At 42.5% G+C, this 16858-nt stretch overlaps 1 protein-coding gene across 2 annotated transcripts; it reads left to right on the forward strand.

Moving 5' to 3' along the window:
* The first annotated feature begins 46 nt into the window (after positions 1 to 46).
* On the forward strand, positions 47 to 15724 carry stim1b (stromal interaction molecule 1b). Of its 2 annotated transcripts, XM_084565407.1 has the most exons (15): positions 47 to 166; positions 480 to 624; positions 1666 to 1812; positions 4322 to 4452; positions 4544 to 4658; positions 4830 to 4941; positions 5306 to 5421; positions 6379 to 6553; positions 9355 to 9532; positions 9611 to 9778; positions 9866 to 9966; positions 10302 to 10537; positions 11343 to 11429; positions 12612 to 12675; positions 14224 to 15724. In XM_084565407.1, the coding sequence occupies exons 3-15, from the start codon at positions 1677 to 1679 to the stop codon at positions 14642 to 14644; spliced, it is 2040 nt and encodes a 679-aa protein (XP_084421533.1). In that variant the 5' UTR covers positions 47 to 166; positions 480 to 624; positions 1666 to 1676; the 3' UTR covers positions 14645 to 15724. The 2 variants fall into 2 exon arrangements, with proteins under 2 accessions (XP_084421533.1, XP_084421534.1); XM_084565408.1 differs by lacking the exon at positions 11343 to 11429.
* Positions 15725 to 16858: the final 1134 nt, after the last annotated feature.

The following is a 16858-nucleotide window of genomic DNA, read 5'->3' on the forward strand; positions in this document are numbered from 1 at the left end:
AGACGGATGTTGCTTGCAGGTTCAGCCTCATTTCATCGCCAGTTAAAGTTGTTTCAAAACGAGCCACAAAACCAGAACTGAACTAAAAGAAAAGATCTCATAATAACAAAAACACGAGACAAGATTTCCTTGTTCTACACGAGTACCCGAACGCACCTTCTGAGAGGTAATCTACAGTTTAATGAAGATACTAAAACCTGCAAGTTAAAAATAGAAGTCATTCGGTGTATCACTTCCACACCACGATGAACAAGGTTTTGTGTCTTTGTGGTTATTTTGTTTCCTTGTTGTATTAAATTTGTCTGATTTGTGCTTTTTAGTCATTATTTAAACAACTAATCTACAGATATGTCCAACTCTAAACTTAAATTTAAAAATTAAATTCATTTATTATTTAGTAGTCTTCTGATTTCGGATCTTATAGCGGGTCCGTGAACGCATGATAGGCGGATGTCTTCATGTCTTTTTTTCCTCAGCAGCAGTTTGTTGAGTTTGAGTCTCAGGGCGGAGACCCGAAGACAGTTGCTGGACCGTCTCTGTCCTCTGCGTCTCCTCCAATCTGTCAGCTGTGATCAGCTGTGATCAACTGTGGTCGGATGTGATCAGCTGATCCATGGATTAGAGGTGAGTGATCGCTTCTCTCCATGTTCAGGCTCCGCCGCGTTTTTCTGAAACTTTCAGGATGAAACTCTGGTGGGAAACTAGACAGCTGTGTGACCTCTGACCCTTTGAACAAACTTTGTTCAACAGAGAATTAACAGATGAAAGAAAGAAAAAGGGTTTTTAAATGAAATGAGCTGCCAAGATACGGAGCTGATCGATCAGTCACCTGATTATCGAGTTATCTGTCATCATCGCGGTCTCGTGCTGCAGTTTATTTATTTATTTTTTTAATCTCGTTCCACCGTGAACGCATCATGTGTTTATCATTTAAACTGCAGTAACTACTCAGAGTCTGTGTCTACAGGAAGTAATCAGTGAACTACACTACGGCCATAACATTATGACCACTGGTCATCACCTATCAGTGAACGCCTCATCCTCAGAGTGAGTGTTAGAAGAAGGATTTGACTTTGACAACTGGATTAGGAAATTTTCTTGAGAAGAGGAGGAGGAGGAGGAAGAAAAATGAGGACAAGAAGGAAGAGGAGGAGGATGAAAATGAGGAAGAAGAAGGGCAAACAGGATTGAGAAGAAGAAGAAGAGAGAGAAAAATGAAGGCTAAGAAGAAGAAGAGGTGGAGGAGGATGAAGAAGAAGAACCAGAAACCAGGATGGTTGTCTCTGCTGCAGATCACGTCCAACATTTCATCAGCAGGATGATGCTTCCTGGTTCAGAAACACCCAGTTCATGTGAGGCAGGTGGTCATAATGTTATGGATGTGATGTCTAATCTAAGCGTGGTCACTCAGACAGATTTGTGTTTGAGCTGAGGAAGACGTTTCATGCGACTAAACAAGAACTAAATCAACTGTAAAAAATTTTCAGCGGAGTCTGGTTCAGTTTGATCAGAGACATCTGTTCACCTGAACGTGATTGGTTGACTGTGTACGGGTGTTCCTAATAAAACAGACCTCTTGAGTCTGAACCTGTTTGAGAAAGCAGGAAGTGTCTGAACCAGCCAATCACGTGACAGCAGCTCAAACAAGTGCTTCTGTTCTGACAGGATTGAAGGACATGGCGTGTGTGTGTGTGTGGCTGGTGTGTGTGCTGAGTGTGTGTGTTGGGGCTGTCAGAGGATTGGACGCAGATGACCACGCCCACCCGGACCAACAACACTATCACCTCGTTTCCAACGGCAACCAAGCCCCAGGTAGGAAGTTTCCCATGAGCCTCAACGAGGTGAGCTAATGTTAGCATGCTAATTGGAATGATGAGGACGATGATGATTACCAGTTGATGAAAGTATTAATTTTTTCTCTGAATATTCTCTCTGAGTTATTTTAATTTAATCTTTTCTATCCATGTACAGTGAAATTAGCTTCTTTCTGTTGTTTCAGAGTTTCAGAGTGTCAGTGAACATTTCTCACATTTGATTGGACAGACTCAGACCACATGATCTGATTGGCCCGGCAGATCTTTGCTGGAGCAGAATCAGTTCCCAATGGAGAGACTTTCTGACATAAAAAATAATTGCAGTCCAGGTTAGGTTGTCGGTCCATTATTCTCTTGGTGTTTTTGTGTCGAGCATATCCAACATCTTGTGGTCTGGTCTGTTTGGTTGGTCCAGTGTTTCCGACCATGTTTGGTTGTTTCAGGCCTGGTTTGGTCTGATGTTCTCTGTCATCCGTCACTGATTAGGTCCAATATTCTTTGGTTTGATTCTAGATTCTACATTTATTTTAGTTCAAGCTAAACCAATCCGCTGGATTTATTTATTTTTAGTAACCGACACTGACGACTCATGTCTTACTTCTGACTCTGTTAGTTTCAAATCAGCCGCCTTTTCCTCCGGATGTTGGATGTGTTCTTAACAGTTTTATTTTATTTATACAGCGTCACTAACAATCCAAATTGTCTCAAGACGCTTTCCAGAACCCAGAGTCTGAAACCTCCAGAGCAGGACAGCCTGTAAACGTTGGTTGTGGGACAGAAGAGAAGCAGATACATTCAAACATGCGGCGTATAAACATGTCCTTCCTACTACAGTGTGTTCTTGGTTTTATTAAGTTGTTTAGACTTGGTGTCAGGGTGAGGGTCAGGGTCAGGGTTAGGGTCAGTGAATGCATGAAGTCAATAGATGGTCCTCACAGAGACAGAAACAGGACTTTGTGTTGTTGCTGTGCGGTAGCGATAGCGTGGGAGCTAGCCGTTGGCAGCTTACCACGACTTCCTGGAGGCGAAACGCTGATGATGTCACAGGAAATAAAAGCCACAGAAGGAAACGGTTTGGTGGGAGGAGGTGTCGGCTCCGCCCACTCGGCGTGGACAGGGAGTGGAGGCTGACGCTGTGACCAGATAACTTTTCAGGGTGCATGATGGGAGGTGTAGTCTTCCTGCTGTGGGTTTCTGACTTTGACTCGACCGTCCTCCTATTTTAATTCTGTTATCGAAGTATTTCTGTCCTCACAGCTGCTCGCCATAATCCTCCTCTTCTTCTGTGGTGCCACCGTGGATGAAAGGAAACCCGAGCTGAGGGTTGACAGCTGTGTTCTAGATTTTAATCTGTCGTCCAGCGTCAAATTTCAGAAACACTGTCAGACTCGTTTAGCTTAGTTTGGACTGTTGTCGTGCTTATCCTCCATGTCTGCAGGAAGTTTGAAGTTTTTCAGTGGTTGGTTAGCAGCCGCTGTTTGAGGTTGGACATGGAGACAGTTCATTTCTGAATCATTCCTGAATAGTAAATCTCACTGAGTGTCTGTTTCATGTCTGAAAGCTCAGATTTTATGAGATTTATGTGTCAGTGAGGAGGATTCATGATGAACATTGCTGTAAAGTTTAAAACCAAAACCTGAATGGGAACCAGGATGAATGCTGCATTCAGAATGGAGTTATACAAGTTAAGTTAAACATGACCAAGACTATAACATATTCTATATACAATCCTCAGAGTATGGCTAAAAAGGAGCCAATATTACGTATCAGTGAGATGTAAACTAAGTGAACCCTTGTTTCCAGTATCTGCTGTGACCTCCTTGTGCAGCAATAACATCAACTAAATGTTTCCGGTAACTGCTGATCAGTCGTCTACAGCAGCTTGGAGGAATTTTAGCCCATTCCTCCACTTTAGTTCTGAGATGTTGGTGGGTTTCCTCACATGAGCTGTTAGCTTCAGGACTTTGCACAATATTTCTATTGGATTAAGGTCAGGACTTGGCCGTTCCTAAACATTCATCTTCTTCTTTAACCATTCATTTGTAGAACGACTTGTGTTCTTGGGCTTGTTGCCTTCCTGCATGACCCAATTTCTCTTCAGATTCAGCTCATGGACAGATGTCCTGACATTTTCTTTTAGAGTTCATTGGTAGAATTCAGAATTCAATGGTCCATCAATGATGACACGCCATCCTGGTCCAGATGCAGCAGAACAGGCCCAAACAAGAACATTAGCACCCCTACGTTTCATGGAGGGATGAGGTTCTGATGCTGGGATGCAGTGTTGTTTCATCTCCAAATATGACGCCTCTCATTTAAACCAAACTATTCTCCTTTGATCTCATCTGTCCACTAAACATTGTCCTGACGGTTGTGCCGCCATACACTTCCACAAACATCGTCTTATTTTGAAGACACTAAAGGAAGTGACACGGGCTGAAAACTTTGACTTGACAAAGATTGAACTGTATGGTAGATCTGTGTGTGATAGATGTTGTTCTCTGTAGATCTGTGTCTCATAGATCAGCTGCTCTGTCAGGACGAGAACTCTGTCCTAAGTTTCGATGCGATCTGCAGCATCCACAAACAGATGGATGACGACGCTGACGGCAGCGTGGACACGACCGAGACAGATGAGGTGAAACGAGTATTCACACATTCTCTTTCAGGTCTTCTTTAGACGGACTAATAGAAACTCAAACCACTAATGTTCGGCCTTCCCTCCTCAGTTTCTCAGGGAGGATCTGAAGTATAATGACCCCAAAGCCAAACAGAGAAGCTTCCACCGAGCTGACCTTCACATCAGCGTGGAGGACATGTGGAACACCTGGAAGAACTCTGAGGGTGAGTCCAGCTACACCAGACTCCATTAAAAAAATTAGGAATTTAATGGTTCATGGCGATTTACAGAAAGATTTAGAAGGAAAGAAGGAAGTCAGAGGTAGGGAGAGTATGTTTGAGGAGTTTTGGTGTAATCTGTGTTTTGTGTTGGATGTGTTTACTGTGTGTGTTCAGTGTATAACTGGACAGTGCAGCAGATGGAGGACTGGCTATTGCTCAGCGTGGAGCTTCCACAGTATTCAGAGACCTTCAGGAAGCTGCAGCTGGACGGAAGAGCTCTGCCCAGGTATCAGTCCACTCCCAGTCCACAGAGTAAACGCCAGCTTCATATCAAGGACGTAGATACCAGCTGATCCTGACACACAGAACTCACATTATTCCTCATGTGCCTCTATGATTCAGAGTATTTTGAAAGGTTTCTCTTCACTGTTTGTTCTCAAACATTCAGACTCAAAAACCCTGAGCAGAGCTGGACGTAAACATGGTCTCTTTATAAAACAGCCTTGACACATGTTGATGATAGAGTGTCCCTGAACGGACCACTTTCTCTGAGCAGCAGACCACCACAGTTTCTGTTTCAGTGCTGCCACTTCCTGTCAAGGTTAAAGTCTGCGTCCTGACAGTAATCCTCCTCCTCCTCATCCCTGCAGGCTGGCTGTGAAGAACACCACGCTCACCGTGACCCTGCTGAAGATATTAGACCGAAGTCATGCTCAGAAACTGCAGCTCAAAGCTCTCGACATCGTGCTGTTTGGACCGCCGCCAGGTGAATACTTCCAGTCTGCAGGGTTAATTTATACTAATGTTTGTGGTATTGGGTACTACGGGTTGGACGACTTCCGATTTTTAAAGTCGACCTATATGTGGTGAAAGTCAAGTCGACATTGAGTGGTCGATGATGCCACACATAAAAACACAGTAGAAACTAATGCTTTGCAACAATGAAATCTATATTCATGACCTGAATACATATTATAGCGTTTCACACAAAGGAAGCTACAAAGGCTTTTCTGCAAGTTTGCTGAAGCTTGAACACAAACTACTGTTGGCTGTAGACCACACCAGCACCATAAACACCGTCAGTCTGACACTTCTAATATGTGGCTCTCGGTTGGCAAAAAACAAAACCGCAGCAACAATTCCAACTAATACAACACAACAGAACTGAACATAAACTTATCAGCTTATCAGTACTGTGCAGATATGTATAGCCTACAGAAATCTGCACTATCAGTAGCATTTAATAGCAATAAAGGATAATGAAGCCGGGAAATAGCAGCCGTGTATAGCAGCTAAAGGTCTAAAAGCTTTAGACAAAGAAATTCACCAACATATTGTCGATGTGCAGCCTCCTTCTCTCTAATACCGCAGGACGTTTGGTGAAGTTGTTAATTGACTGGTGTTGAGAGGATTTGGACCGTTCCTCTGTTAGTGTTAGCGGATGCATTTTCAGATGAGTTTGCATTGCAGTAGTACATTTGTTGTATTTCAGGACTGACTTACATATTCTGCATGTCACAGTAGGCTGGCCTTCATCTTTAGTGAAATATTTCAATACACTTGATGAACCGCTGCTAGTTTGCTACAATGACCCACTGGGCTACTCGCCCGTCTTCTTGGAAGCGTCCGTGTTGTTATTGTCACATGATCCACGATCCTGCTTAAAGTGTCATGGCACACTAGTCGGTACAACCCCTCGTATAAACACTGTGGGTATTGGCAGGTCGACAGAACCACTGGAAGGATCTTGTCCTGGCTCTGTCCATCCTGATGGCGCTCTGCGGCTGCTGGTTCGCCTACGTCCAGACCAGGAAGTCCAGAGACGACCTGGGGAAGCTGATGAAGGACCTGGAGGGTCTGCAGAGGGCCGAGCAGAGTCTGATGGACCTGCAGGAGAAGTGAGTCCAACGCATCTGAAGCAACACTGGTCCTGAAACTTTCCAACTGATCCTAAAATGTGTCGACTGATCCTGAAACTTTCTGTCTGATTCTTAAACTTTCCATCTGATCCTAAAGCTTATTGACTGATCCTAAAACTTTCTGTTTGATTTTGAAACTTTCCATGTGATCCTTAAACGTATCGACTGATCCTGAAACTTTCTGTCTGATTCTGAAACTTTCCATGTGATCCTAAAACTTACAGACTGATCCTGAAACTTTCCATCTGATCCTCAAGCTTATCGACTGATCCTAAAACTTTCTGATTCTGAAACTTGCCATGTGATCCTAAAACTTATCGACTGATCCTGAAACTTTTTGTCTGACCGTAAAACTTACTGACTGATCCTGAAACTTTCCGTCTGATGCTAAATCTTATCGACTGAACCTGAAACTTTCTGTCTGATCCTGAAACTTTCCGACTGATCCTGAAACTTAACGACTGATCCTGAAACTTTCTGTCTGATTGTAAAACTTTCTGTCTGATCCTGAAACTTTCCGTCTGATCCTAAATCTTATCGACTGAACCTGAAACTTTCTGTCTGATCCTGAAACTTTCCGACTGATCCTGAAACTTAACGACTGATCCTGAAACTTTCTGTCTGATTGTAAAACTTTCTGTCTGATACTGAAACTTTCCGTCTGATCCTAAATCTTATCGGCTGAACCTGAAACTTTCTGTCTGATCGTAAAACTTACTGACTGATCCTGAAACTTTCCATCTGATCGTAAAACTTACTGACTGATCCTGAAACTTTCCGTCTGATCCTAAATCTTATCGACTGATCCTGAAACTTTCTTTCTGATCGTAAAACTTACAGACTGATCCTGAAACTTTCTGTCTGATCCTAAATCTTATCGACTGATACTGAAACTTTCCGTCTGATCCTAAATCTTATCAACTGATCCTGAAACTTTCTGTCTGATCCTAAATCTTATCGACTGATCCTGATACTTTCTGTCTGATCGTGAAACTTATCGACTGATCCTGAAACTGTCTGTCTGATCGTATAACTTACTGACTGATCCTGAAACTTTCCATCTGATCCTAAATCTTATCGACTGAACCTGAAACTTTCTGTCTGATCCTGAAACTTTCCGACTGATCCTTAAACTTTCTGTCTGATCCTAAAACTTTCCGACTGATCCTGAAAATTAACGACTGATCCTGAAACTTTCTGTCTGATCGTAAAACTTTATGTCTGATCCTGAAACTTTCCGTCTGATCCTAAATCTTATCGACTGAACCTGAAACTTTCTGACTGATCGTAAAACTTACTGACTGATCCTGAAACTTTCCATCTGATCGTATAACTCACTGACTGATCCTGAAACTTTCCGTCTGATCTTAAATCTTATCGACTGATCCTGAAACTTTCTGTCTGATCGTAAAACTTATCAACTGATACTGAAACTTTCTGTCTGATCCTAAATCTTATCAACTGATCCTGAAACTTTCTGTCTGATCCTGAAACTTATCGACTGATCCTGAAACTGTCTGTCTGATCGTATAACTTACTGACTGATCCTGAAACTTTCCGTCTGATTCTAAATCTTATCGACTGAACCTGAAACTTTCTGTCTGATCCTGAAACTTTCCGACTGATCCTGAAACTTAACGACTGATCCTAAAACTTATCGTCTGACCTTGAAACTTATCAACTGATGCTAAAACTTATCGAATGATCCTGAAACTTTCCGTCTGATCCTAAAACTTTCTGACTGATCCTGAAGCTTTCCGACTGGTTGTGGCTGCGGTGCGTTCAGGTAACAAGTTAAGGACAAAGGAACCAACAGCTGACACTTGTGTTCTCGCTCTGATCCCAGAAACTCTCAGAGCGTTTATTTCATAATTGAATTATAACTGTGGCTGAACTGCAGGAGGAAATAACTCATCCCCAGTGAGAGTGTGTGCACAGCCTCTGCAGAAGCGTACGTCCTTTTATGGGCAAAGAATATCCAGCAGCCGTTCAGTGAGCACGCTCAGAAAACACACTAACACACACCTGAGTCATGTTGTAACACGCCAACACACATTCAAGTTCCTCCTATAGACGCCAGACGTTAAAAAGACGGAGGGAGCAGCAGCTTTATGGATGAATGAACTGATGATTTGATCATGTCAAGATGAGACATGATCAAATCATGAAGAGATGAGTCAAGTCAGTAAATGTCTCATTTGGATCCTCTCCACTCTTTGGTTACTGACACAGGTTTTACTCCTACAATTACTACACAAACATACTCAGCTGATCCATGGGGATGAACTCAGGCATCAGCTCTGTTTCCTTTCTGGAATCCCTCAGCTCCAGTGTTCGTCCTCCACGTCTAAAAATAGACAGACATGCTGAGACGGGACACAGCGCCTCCTGCTGATGTTTTAGTTTATGTAAAACGTTCCTACTGTCTTTATTATCACTGTTGATACTTGACTATCTGCTGCTGCCAGGACTGAAGCTGAAATAATTTACTCAGCAGGAAGTTTCCTAAATTTATTGTTTAAAGTAAAAATTCTTCAGTTTTATATGTCTGTAAACACAACATGTGTTGGACTTTATGCCCTTTCTCAACTAAAACATCAGTTCATCATTACTGATAAAGAAACAGCTCTTCAGATCAGTGTTGAGTTCATGAAGACAGAAACTAATTTGATGAATCAAAGATGATCCTGAAACTTTCCAACAAATTATCAGGTAATCAAATTAAACTGAGTCGTTCTTGTGGTTGCAGTTCTTTAACCTGCTGTGTTGTCTGCCGTCAGGCTACAGCAGGCTCAGGAGGAGCAGCGCTGCGTTCAGGTGGAGAAGGTGAAGGTGGAGGAGGAGCTGAGGAACGAGATGAACTCGGCCAAACAGGAAGCTGTGCGTCTCCGCAAGCTACGGGAAGGAGCTGAGAGCGAGAGGAGCCATCAGAAATACGCCGACGAGGAGCTGGAGCAGGTAGACCTGACCACCTTTCTGTCCCATCGACTAAATCGATGGACCAGCTAACCACCGGGAGCTCTGTGGTTCCTGCAGGTCCGAACGGCGCTGAGGAAGGCGGAGAGGGAGTTGGAGTCTCGGGCTCGCTGGACTCCGCCGGACGCTCTGCAGAAATGGCTGCAGCTGACGCACGAAGTTGAAGTTCAGTACTATAACATCAAGAAGCAGAGCGCTGAGAGGCAGCTGCTGCAGGCCAGGGAGGGGGTGAGTGTGGCTGGACTCAACATTCAGATAATAATCATCACAAAGAGGGAGGGAGGACGCTGGTAACGATGGCGCTGGTTGTTTCAGGCAGAGAAGATCAAGAAGAAGAGGAGTTCTCTGTTTGGGACGTTTCACGTGGCTCACAGCTCCTCGCTGGACGACGTTGACCACAAGATCCTGTCGGCCAAGTGAGTAGCCGCTGATTACTGAGGATCTATAAGGAACTTATCATTCACTACATAAGTCAGAGCAGGTATTATTATTATCCATTTACGTTGAAAATGTTCCAAAACTTTTTCCAAAATGCGTCTCACCTCCTCAAGTCATGACTCACGCACAACAAACAGGTGGATTTCCATAAATGTGCTGCTCTGAGTGGGTGTTAGCATGGAATCAAACCGTCAACTCATGCTCCATCTCCGTGCTCTGAATCTTTGGGGTTTTCTCTGAACCTGTAAATATCTCTCAACCTGCTGCTAGCTCGTCTCCGTTACCTGCTCAGGTGTTAACTCCACCCTCTCAGACAGGCCCTGGCCGAGGTGACCGCAGCGCTGCGGGAGAAACTCCACCGCTGGCAGCAGATTGAGTATCTGACGGGTTTCGGTTTGGTCAACAACCCGGGCCTGGGAGCGCTGGCCGCCGCCCTCAACCTGGACCCGTCCTTCCTCGGCCTGCGACCTCCAACCCCTCAGCACCTGCTCCTGTCGGACGACCTCGACGACATGGATGAGGACATCCTGTCTCCGGGGACGCTGCAGTGTGAGTACATGTCTCATTAGAACTAATAGTCTGAGCAAACAGGTTGAACACGTCTCTAGCTTTAATCTGATTTAACTTTCTTTAAACCTACCGCAGCTTCATTCGGATCTTGCATTAACATCCTTGATCTGATCACAAATATCCATAGATACCTGGAGCTGATCTGGGACCAGTGTCAACACACAATGAGTCCTGGGTCACATTAAATTTCTTCGTTCCTTCCTGTCTTCCTTCCTTCTTTCTTTTTTACATTCCATCCTTCCTTCCTTACTTTCTTCCTTCTTTGCTTTTTACCTTCCATCCTTCCTTCTGTCCTTCCTTCCTTCGCTTTTTCCTTCCTTCCTTTCTTCCTAACTCCCTTTTGTCCTTCTCTTTCTTTTCTTCCTTCCATCCTTCCTTCCTTCCTTTGGTCATGGTTCTGATCCAGCGGTAGGTAGAGATCCATTAGAGACAGCAGCTGTTAAAATATTCTACTGACCACATGATGGCTATTTACAGCCAGACAAACTGAGGTCAGATCTCAAGTGCTGACTGGGGACGCATGTGGAGACACATTTTAATACCAGGTGTGAATACAGGTACATGTCTGAACCTGGTCTCAGTTTTTTCTATCATTGATTGTTACTGAAGATTATAAATCTCTAAACTGATCTGTATCGATCTTATTTAAATTGTTTCAAACTGAAACCTCAGGAGCAAACGTCTTCACCTGAACACCTCTCACCGGGGATCACTTTCTGTCTCCTCCCCCTTCTCTGATTGGTCTTCTTTTCTCGGCATCTCTCTCTTGACTCGCTCCCTGCAGACGCAGCTTGGCAGATGGACCGGCGAGTCAGCGACCTTTGGCCCCTGAGCGGCATCGCAGACACCCAGTCACCATGGAAACAATCCGGTTGGCCCCTCCCTCCCACAGCTTCCCCCACTCTCATTGGTTCATACCTCTGTACAGTCAGCAGGGATAACTAATCTAAACTAAAGTTGTTTGTGATTTTTATTTAAAATGCATTTTACAAAATTAATAGAAATATGAAAATTATGAAAGTACTATAAATAATTTGCATGTTTTATGAAAAAATTATTTCTTTCTTTAAATATTTTGATCAATAAAATAATTTTACATGCAAACAACTTTAATACAACGTTATATTGTCTTGTCCCTGAAAAACATATACATATTAAAAAATATTATTAAATATAATGAAATTATTTTACAAGACAAAATTTTCAGTTTAATAAAAGATCAAAAGTCACTTTTTTAATGAAAAGAACGAACATTATTATTACTGTATTATCAAACAAAAATAATTGCTAAATTCTGAATGGACAGAGGTATAAATCAACCATGTGTTCACATTAACATTTCTGACATGACAACGAGAACATAACGTGTCTGTGGTCCTAGAAACCAGGGTTATAATAAGTGACCACTGGGAAATTCTAGGATACAGTTTATGAGCAAAGACGAGTGAAGATTTTCATCTCTGAATTTTGACTTCGATTTAAACTATAATAATATTAATAGTATTCACTTTCTAGTAAAAGTTATTAGGAAATTTGACAAAGGATGTTAAAGGTTTTCAACTTTTGTCTGTTCATAATTTTATTGAACTTCCATGTTTTTAAGTATTATTTAGACTTTTTGCTGACAAAATAATGGAATTAAAAGACAAATTAAGAGGCAAATAGTCTTTTTATTTTCTATGTTTTCTGGCTCTTGTGGTTTTAAAATTGGAACTTTGTTGAATTTGGTGATATAAGGAGTGGTTTCTTAAAACTTAAGATTTGTGAATCTAACAGTCAGTTGTCCATGTGAACACCTTCCTCCTTTTCTTCCTCCACCTTCCCCCTCCCAACTGGTCGGATTTCCTCTTCACCTTTTCTGACCTGCTTCCTTTTCCACTAACATCCACTTGCAGCAGCTAAAAGCACAAAGACGTCTTTTTATTGTTCTAAATAACGTTCAGTATTTTGCTCTTGTTGTGCTTCATTTGTATCTGTTCTCCTTTTCCTTCGGTTTCTGAATTTTTAATTTTCAAAATAAAAGCTCCTGCTGTCTCTTTCTCTCTCCTTGCAGCTCAGAGTCTGATGCCCCTGCGACAGAGGATAGGGGACCACACTGGGATGTTCAGCTCTCAGAGGTTGGTTGAAGGTCAGGGCCCGATCACATCGTCCCGCCCTCCGATTTCCCACGCCCGGCAGAATCGCAGCCACTCTATTGGCCAGCTGGAGTTCCTCCCTGTGCCTCCCACTCCTCTCTCCTCCTCTCTTTCTCACCCCTACATTGGCCCTTCCCCCTCCCCCTCCCTCTCCCCTCCAGTCCTCTCCTTCTGCCCTTCCATACCTGTGGAGGCGGCATCCAGCCTCCCACCTGCAGGGGGTGCTGTGGCAAGCCAGAGGCAGCGCTGTCGCTCCGGCAGCTTCGGGTATCGTCCTCCTCTAAACGTACCGATGTACTAACAGGAAACAAGAACCAGTGCGCCTCATTCATGAAAAACAGAAGTTTGTGGTTATTAAATTCAGTGATGGATTTAATTCTTGCTTTTAACGGATCAGTTTTAGGAATCAGAAGTTGTTAAGATAAAGCCTTCATGACCACGGCACACTGAGTCCTCCATCACACCCGTCTCTCATTAACATTTCCCCACAGAATGTTAAAATATTACATAAACAAGTTTATTTTAGTCGTAGAATCTAATATTTAAAGTTTAAATATAAATGTTGGGCCTCCATAGTTCCAATCTGTAGTGTTTCCATCTAACTTTGCATTCCATCCCAGGTTTAGAGCTTTATTCCACCTTCCATTAACATCTTTATGTTGTATTAAAACATATCTAATGTTTAACCATGTTTTAACCTATTTTTGTTCATTTAGTTTTTACCTTGTTTTACTAAAGATTAGATTACTAAAGACTAAAGACTGTTGTTCATTCGTAAACATCTGCATGTTTTCAGATAGAAGGTGATTAAACAGAAATGTTAGAAAGAACAAATTGTATTCATATAGATTTGTAAATGTAATGCTTGAAGTAAAATGCATTCTGGGATGCGACCCTGAGGCTGCAAAGTCAGTACCTGGATGTGTCATTACCCATGACGTTTTAATCGAGGACAAATCTGGAGGTGGACTTGGTACAGCCAGGTATCCCTGAATGCATTTTACATGCACTGCTGTCATTACAGCTACAGAGTGACTGAAGTGCAAAATCTAGATTACGGGCACTCGCAGTACAGAGTCAAACTTGTCAAGTGCAGAGTTCATGTTAGCTTTCGGTAACTAGATGACTTTTGGTTCCAGGGAACTTTCCAAGGAAGTAAATAGTTCCTTTAACCCTTTGTTGTCTGCAGTGAGTCGGCTTATTGGTCAGCTGAGGTATCCAAGAGTGACAGATCTTCTTGTGAAAATTAAATTATTAACGAGACCTAGACTATATTTTATCCTGTAGCTTTATCTTATATCCAAAAACAAGCTGAAACACAACTGAAACGTCCAGTTGTCTTTGTTTGAGCTTGTTTCTTGGACAAACCATGACCTGGATGACTGAGAATCTTCTTACATCAAAGCTCAACCAACAAAACGCATCTTTAAACTAAAGGATTTCCAACATGGTGGTTGTAGTAGTTGTCAGAAACATTCAGATATTCTACATGTACGTAAACATAATCTTCTCTCTCCTTCTCTCTTTCAGGGACATCATGAACCGCTCAGACTCTGACTCCGCCCTTCCACTGTCTCACAGCGAATCTCGAGGCTTGTACAGCTCTAAGCCCCACCTACTGCCATCCAGGCTCCAGCCCCTGCAGGGTCCAGGTGGAGGAGGAGGAGGAGGAGGAGGAGGAGGAGGCTTGGAGAAGAGTTCCAGCCTCGGGGAACTCAGAGGAATTTCTCCCGCCGTCCTCGCCTCCGCCAGCTCCACCCGTTCCCTCTGCATCACGTCGGATGCCATCAACGGGCCGGTCGTCTTCTCGTCCTCCACCTCATTGGCCAGCAGCAGCCATGGGGCGGGGCTCCAGGACGGAGGGGAGGAGGGCGAGTCTTCCAGCAGCAGCAGCAGCAGGAGGAGGAACGCCTTTAATAAGATCTTCAAGAAGAAGCAGGGACGCCACTGAACAGACGTCATCTTCATCAGCTTCATCATCCTCCACTTTTATCCTGTTTCTGTCTTTACATTGAAGATCTGATGAAAACGACGCCTGCAGAGAAAAAAAAGGACGTTTTCTACTACTGGATGTATGAAGATGTAAAAACAAATTCCAACATCGTGACACCAACGTTCTGCAGTGTGTTTATTGTTCGTGTTGTACTGGTTGTAAAGAGAAGAACGGACTGAGGATGAATGAGGCTCCAGTTTGTCACATGATAAGAATGATGCATGATGGGAAATCACACTCCTCTGTTTCCCTACATCCTGTTGAAAAGTGTCTTATCAAAGGTTTTTTTTTGTAATCTGACCTGAATGAAGACTGATGTTTACTTGCAGACGAAACATAAAGAATGTCTGAGGTTTAAATCGATATTTACTCTGAACAAAGACTGAACCAGCTGCTGTGTGAAGACTTCATTACCCAGAATTCTTGGTGCCAGTGAACCAAGCATGGCCTTTATTCAGTTATTATTTTTTATTTATGCATCTGAAATCTCTAATAAAACCGTAGAAGTTGACAGTGTTTTGGTTAATTTAAAGATCCGTTTTCAGCAGCTGAAGAAAAACAAGTTTAAAAAAAAGCATTTGATTTGACTTGATACGATATTTTACAGCGTAGCTTGATTTATTAAATCAATCTTAATGTAATAAACCTAGTTAATCTAGCCAGATTATTGAAATGATTATCACTTAAAGAAATAATGGAGTGATTTAATTGGTGCTCTTTATTAACAGACATTCTGTCTAATAATTTAGTTGCGTTTCTTAAGTAAATGACATGCTAATGTCATGCTAATTAATGAATTATTTCATTCAATCTTTAAAGTTACTCATAAATTAATATGTGTTTGTGTAAAATTTAAAAACAATCCGCACAAACATTTGTGTCTCAGGTGAGATTTTTCTTGGGACAAACATGAAAACAGGTGAAAAAACATCTGATTTAACGACCAACAAATCATAGTACCAGGGTTACAAAACTACTGAAGGTAACCACTCTTTCATTTGCTGCTGTCACATGAAAACTTTATCTGTTAGGTCAACACTGACAGAAATAATTCACCTCCCCTTCTACCTGAACTCTGTTGACTTAAACAATATTGACTACAGGTGGTGCATTTACTGACCTGTCGGCTGCCTGGGAAACCTGCCAGGGAGAGAGAAAGGCAGACAGTTAAGCAGCAGATGGCAGCGGAGAGACTAAGATTTAAAGCTTGATTTTAATGCGTCAGAGGTTCGTTTCTTTTATTTTTTAGACTAGCAGCATACCTGTAATGCATTTTGAGAAATCTGAGAAATCATTTGTATAAACACAAGATTGAACAACAAGTATATTTCTGCACTAAAGGTACGGACACAAACCGACAGTAAAGAACAACAAAGATAGACTCATGTCTCCCTTGTCTGGACCAAATGGTTGTATTTGAACGCATCTCGACAGTGACAGCCATCGTCCAGCTGATTCATATGTTCTACACCTGAGGGGAAATAACTCTTCATACCAGCAGGTGGCAGTGGTCTGTATTCATCTACTGTTAGCTAGGAGGCTAGGAAGCTAGGACGAGCTGTGTTTGTCGGGAGCTGTTAAGTTGTGTAACTGGTCACATTTCCGGGAGTGTTCATTTCTCCTTATAAGGTTTCCCTCCTTCGATCACAACCTACTTCACTCCTCCCCTCCAACCACGTCCTGTTTCTGTTCATGAATCGCTGATTGGTCCACGGATAAGCACAGACACTCCCAGAAGAAGAAGAAGAAGAAGAAAAAGAATCGAGATACTGAGACTACCAAAGAAGGTTTCAGATCTCAGAATGTGGCCTCTATTCAAAACCTGATTCAGAGATTGTGTTGTTTTGTCACCAACTCATTCTGAGCCAAAACTCAACACAACCGGTTTCTTCTTACGCAACCAGAAACCAGAGAGGCGTCTTCAGTCAGAGGCAGAAGTGATGAAACTCAAAAAAGAGAAATGAAAGAAGAAATTTTCTCTGCCTCAGTGACTCAACTTCCTCTCAGAGCGAAGGAAACATCCTGCAGATAAACAACGCTGAAAAGTTCCTGTTCATTCAAGTTATGAACAAGTTATGAACTCTGATGGACAAAATAACAGAAACACCCGAGTGCTGGGGATGATGGGACGATAGTTTTATGACCAAAACTTTATTATTTCTATAGCACTTT

This window comes from Chelon labrosus, assembly GCF_963514085.1.
Source record: "Chelon labrosus genome assembly, chromosome: 17".
NCBI lineage: Eukaryota > Metazoa > Chordata > Actinopteri > Mugiliformes > Mugilidae > Chelon > Chelon labrosus.

What these genes read in the sequence shown, in the direction of transcription:
- stim1b (XM_084565407.1), top strand. Translation starts at nt 1,677, where the DNA reads ATGGCGTGTGTGTGTGTGTGGCTGGTGTGTGTGCTGAGTGTGTGTGTT. An exon ending in GTCTCCGGGGACGCTGCAGT is followed by an intron (nt 10,538 to 11,342) that starts GTGAGTACATGT and finishes CGCTCCCTGCAG; the next exon opens with ACGCAGCTTGGCAGATGGAC. An exon ending in GTCACCATGGAAACAATCCG is followed by an intron (nt 11,430 to 12,611) that starts GTTGGCCCCTCC and finishes CTCTCCTTGCAG; the next exon opens with CTCAGAGTCTGATGCCCCTG.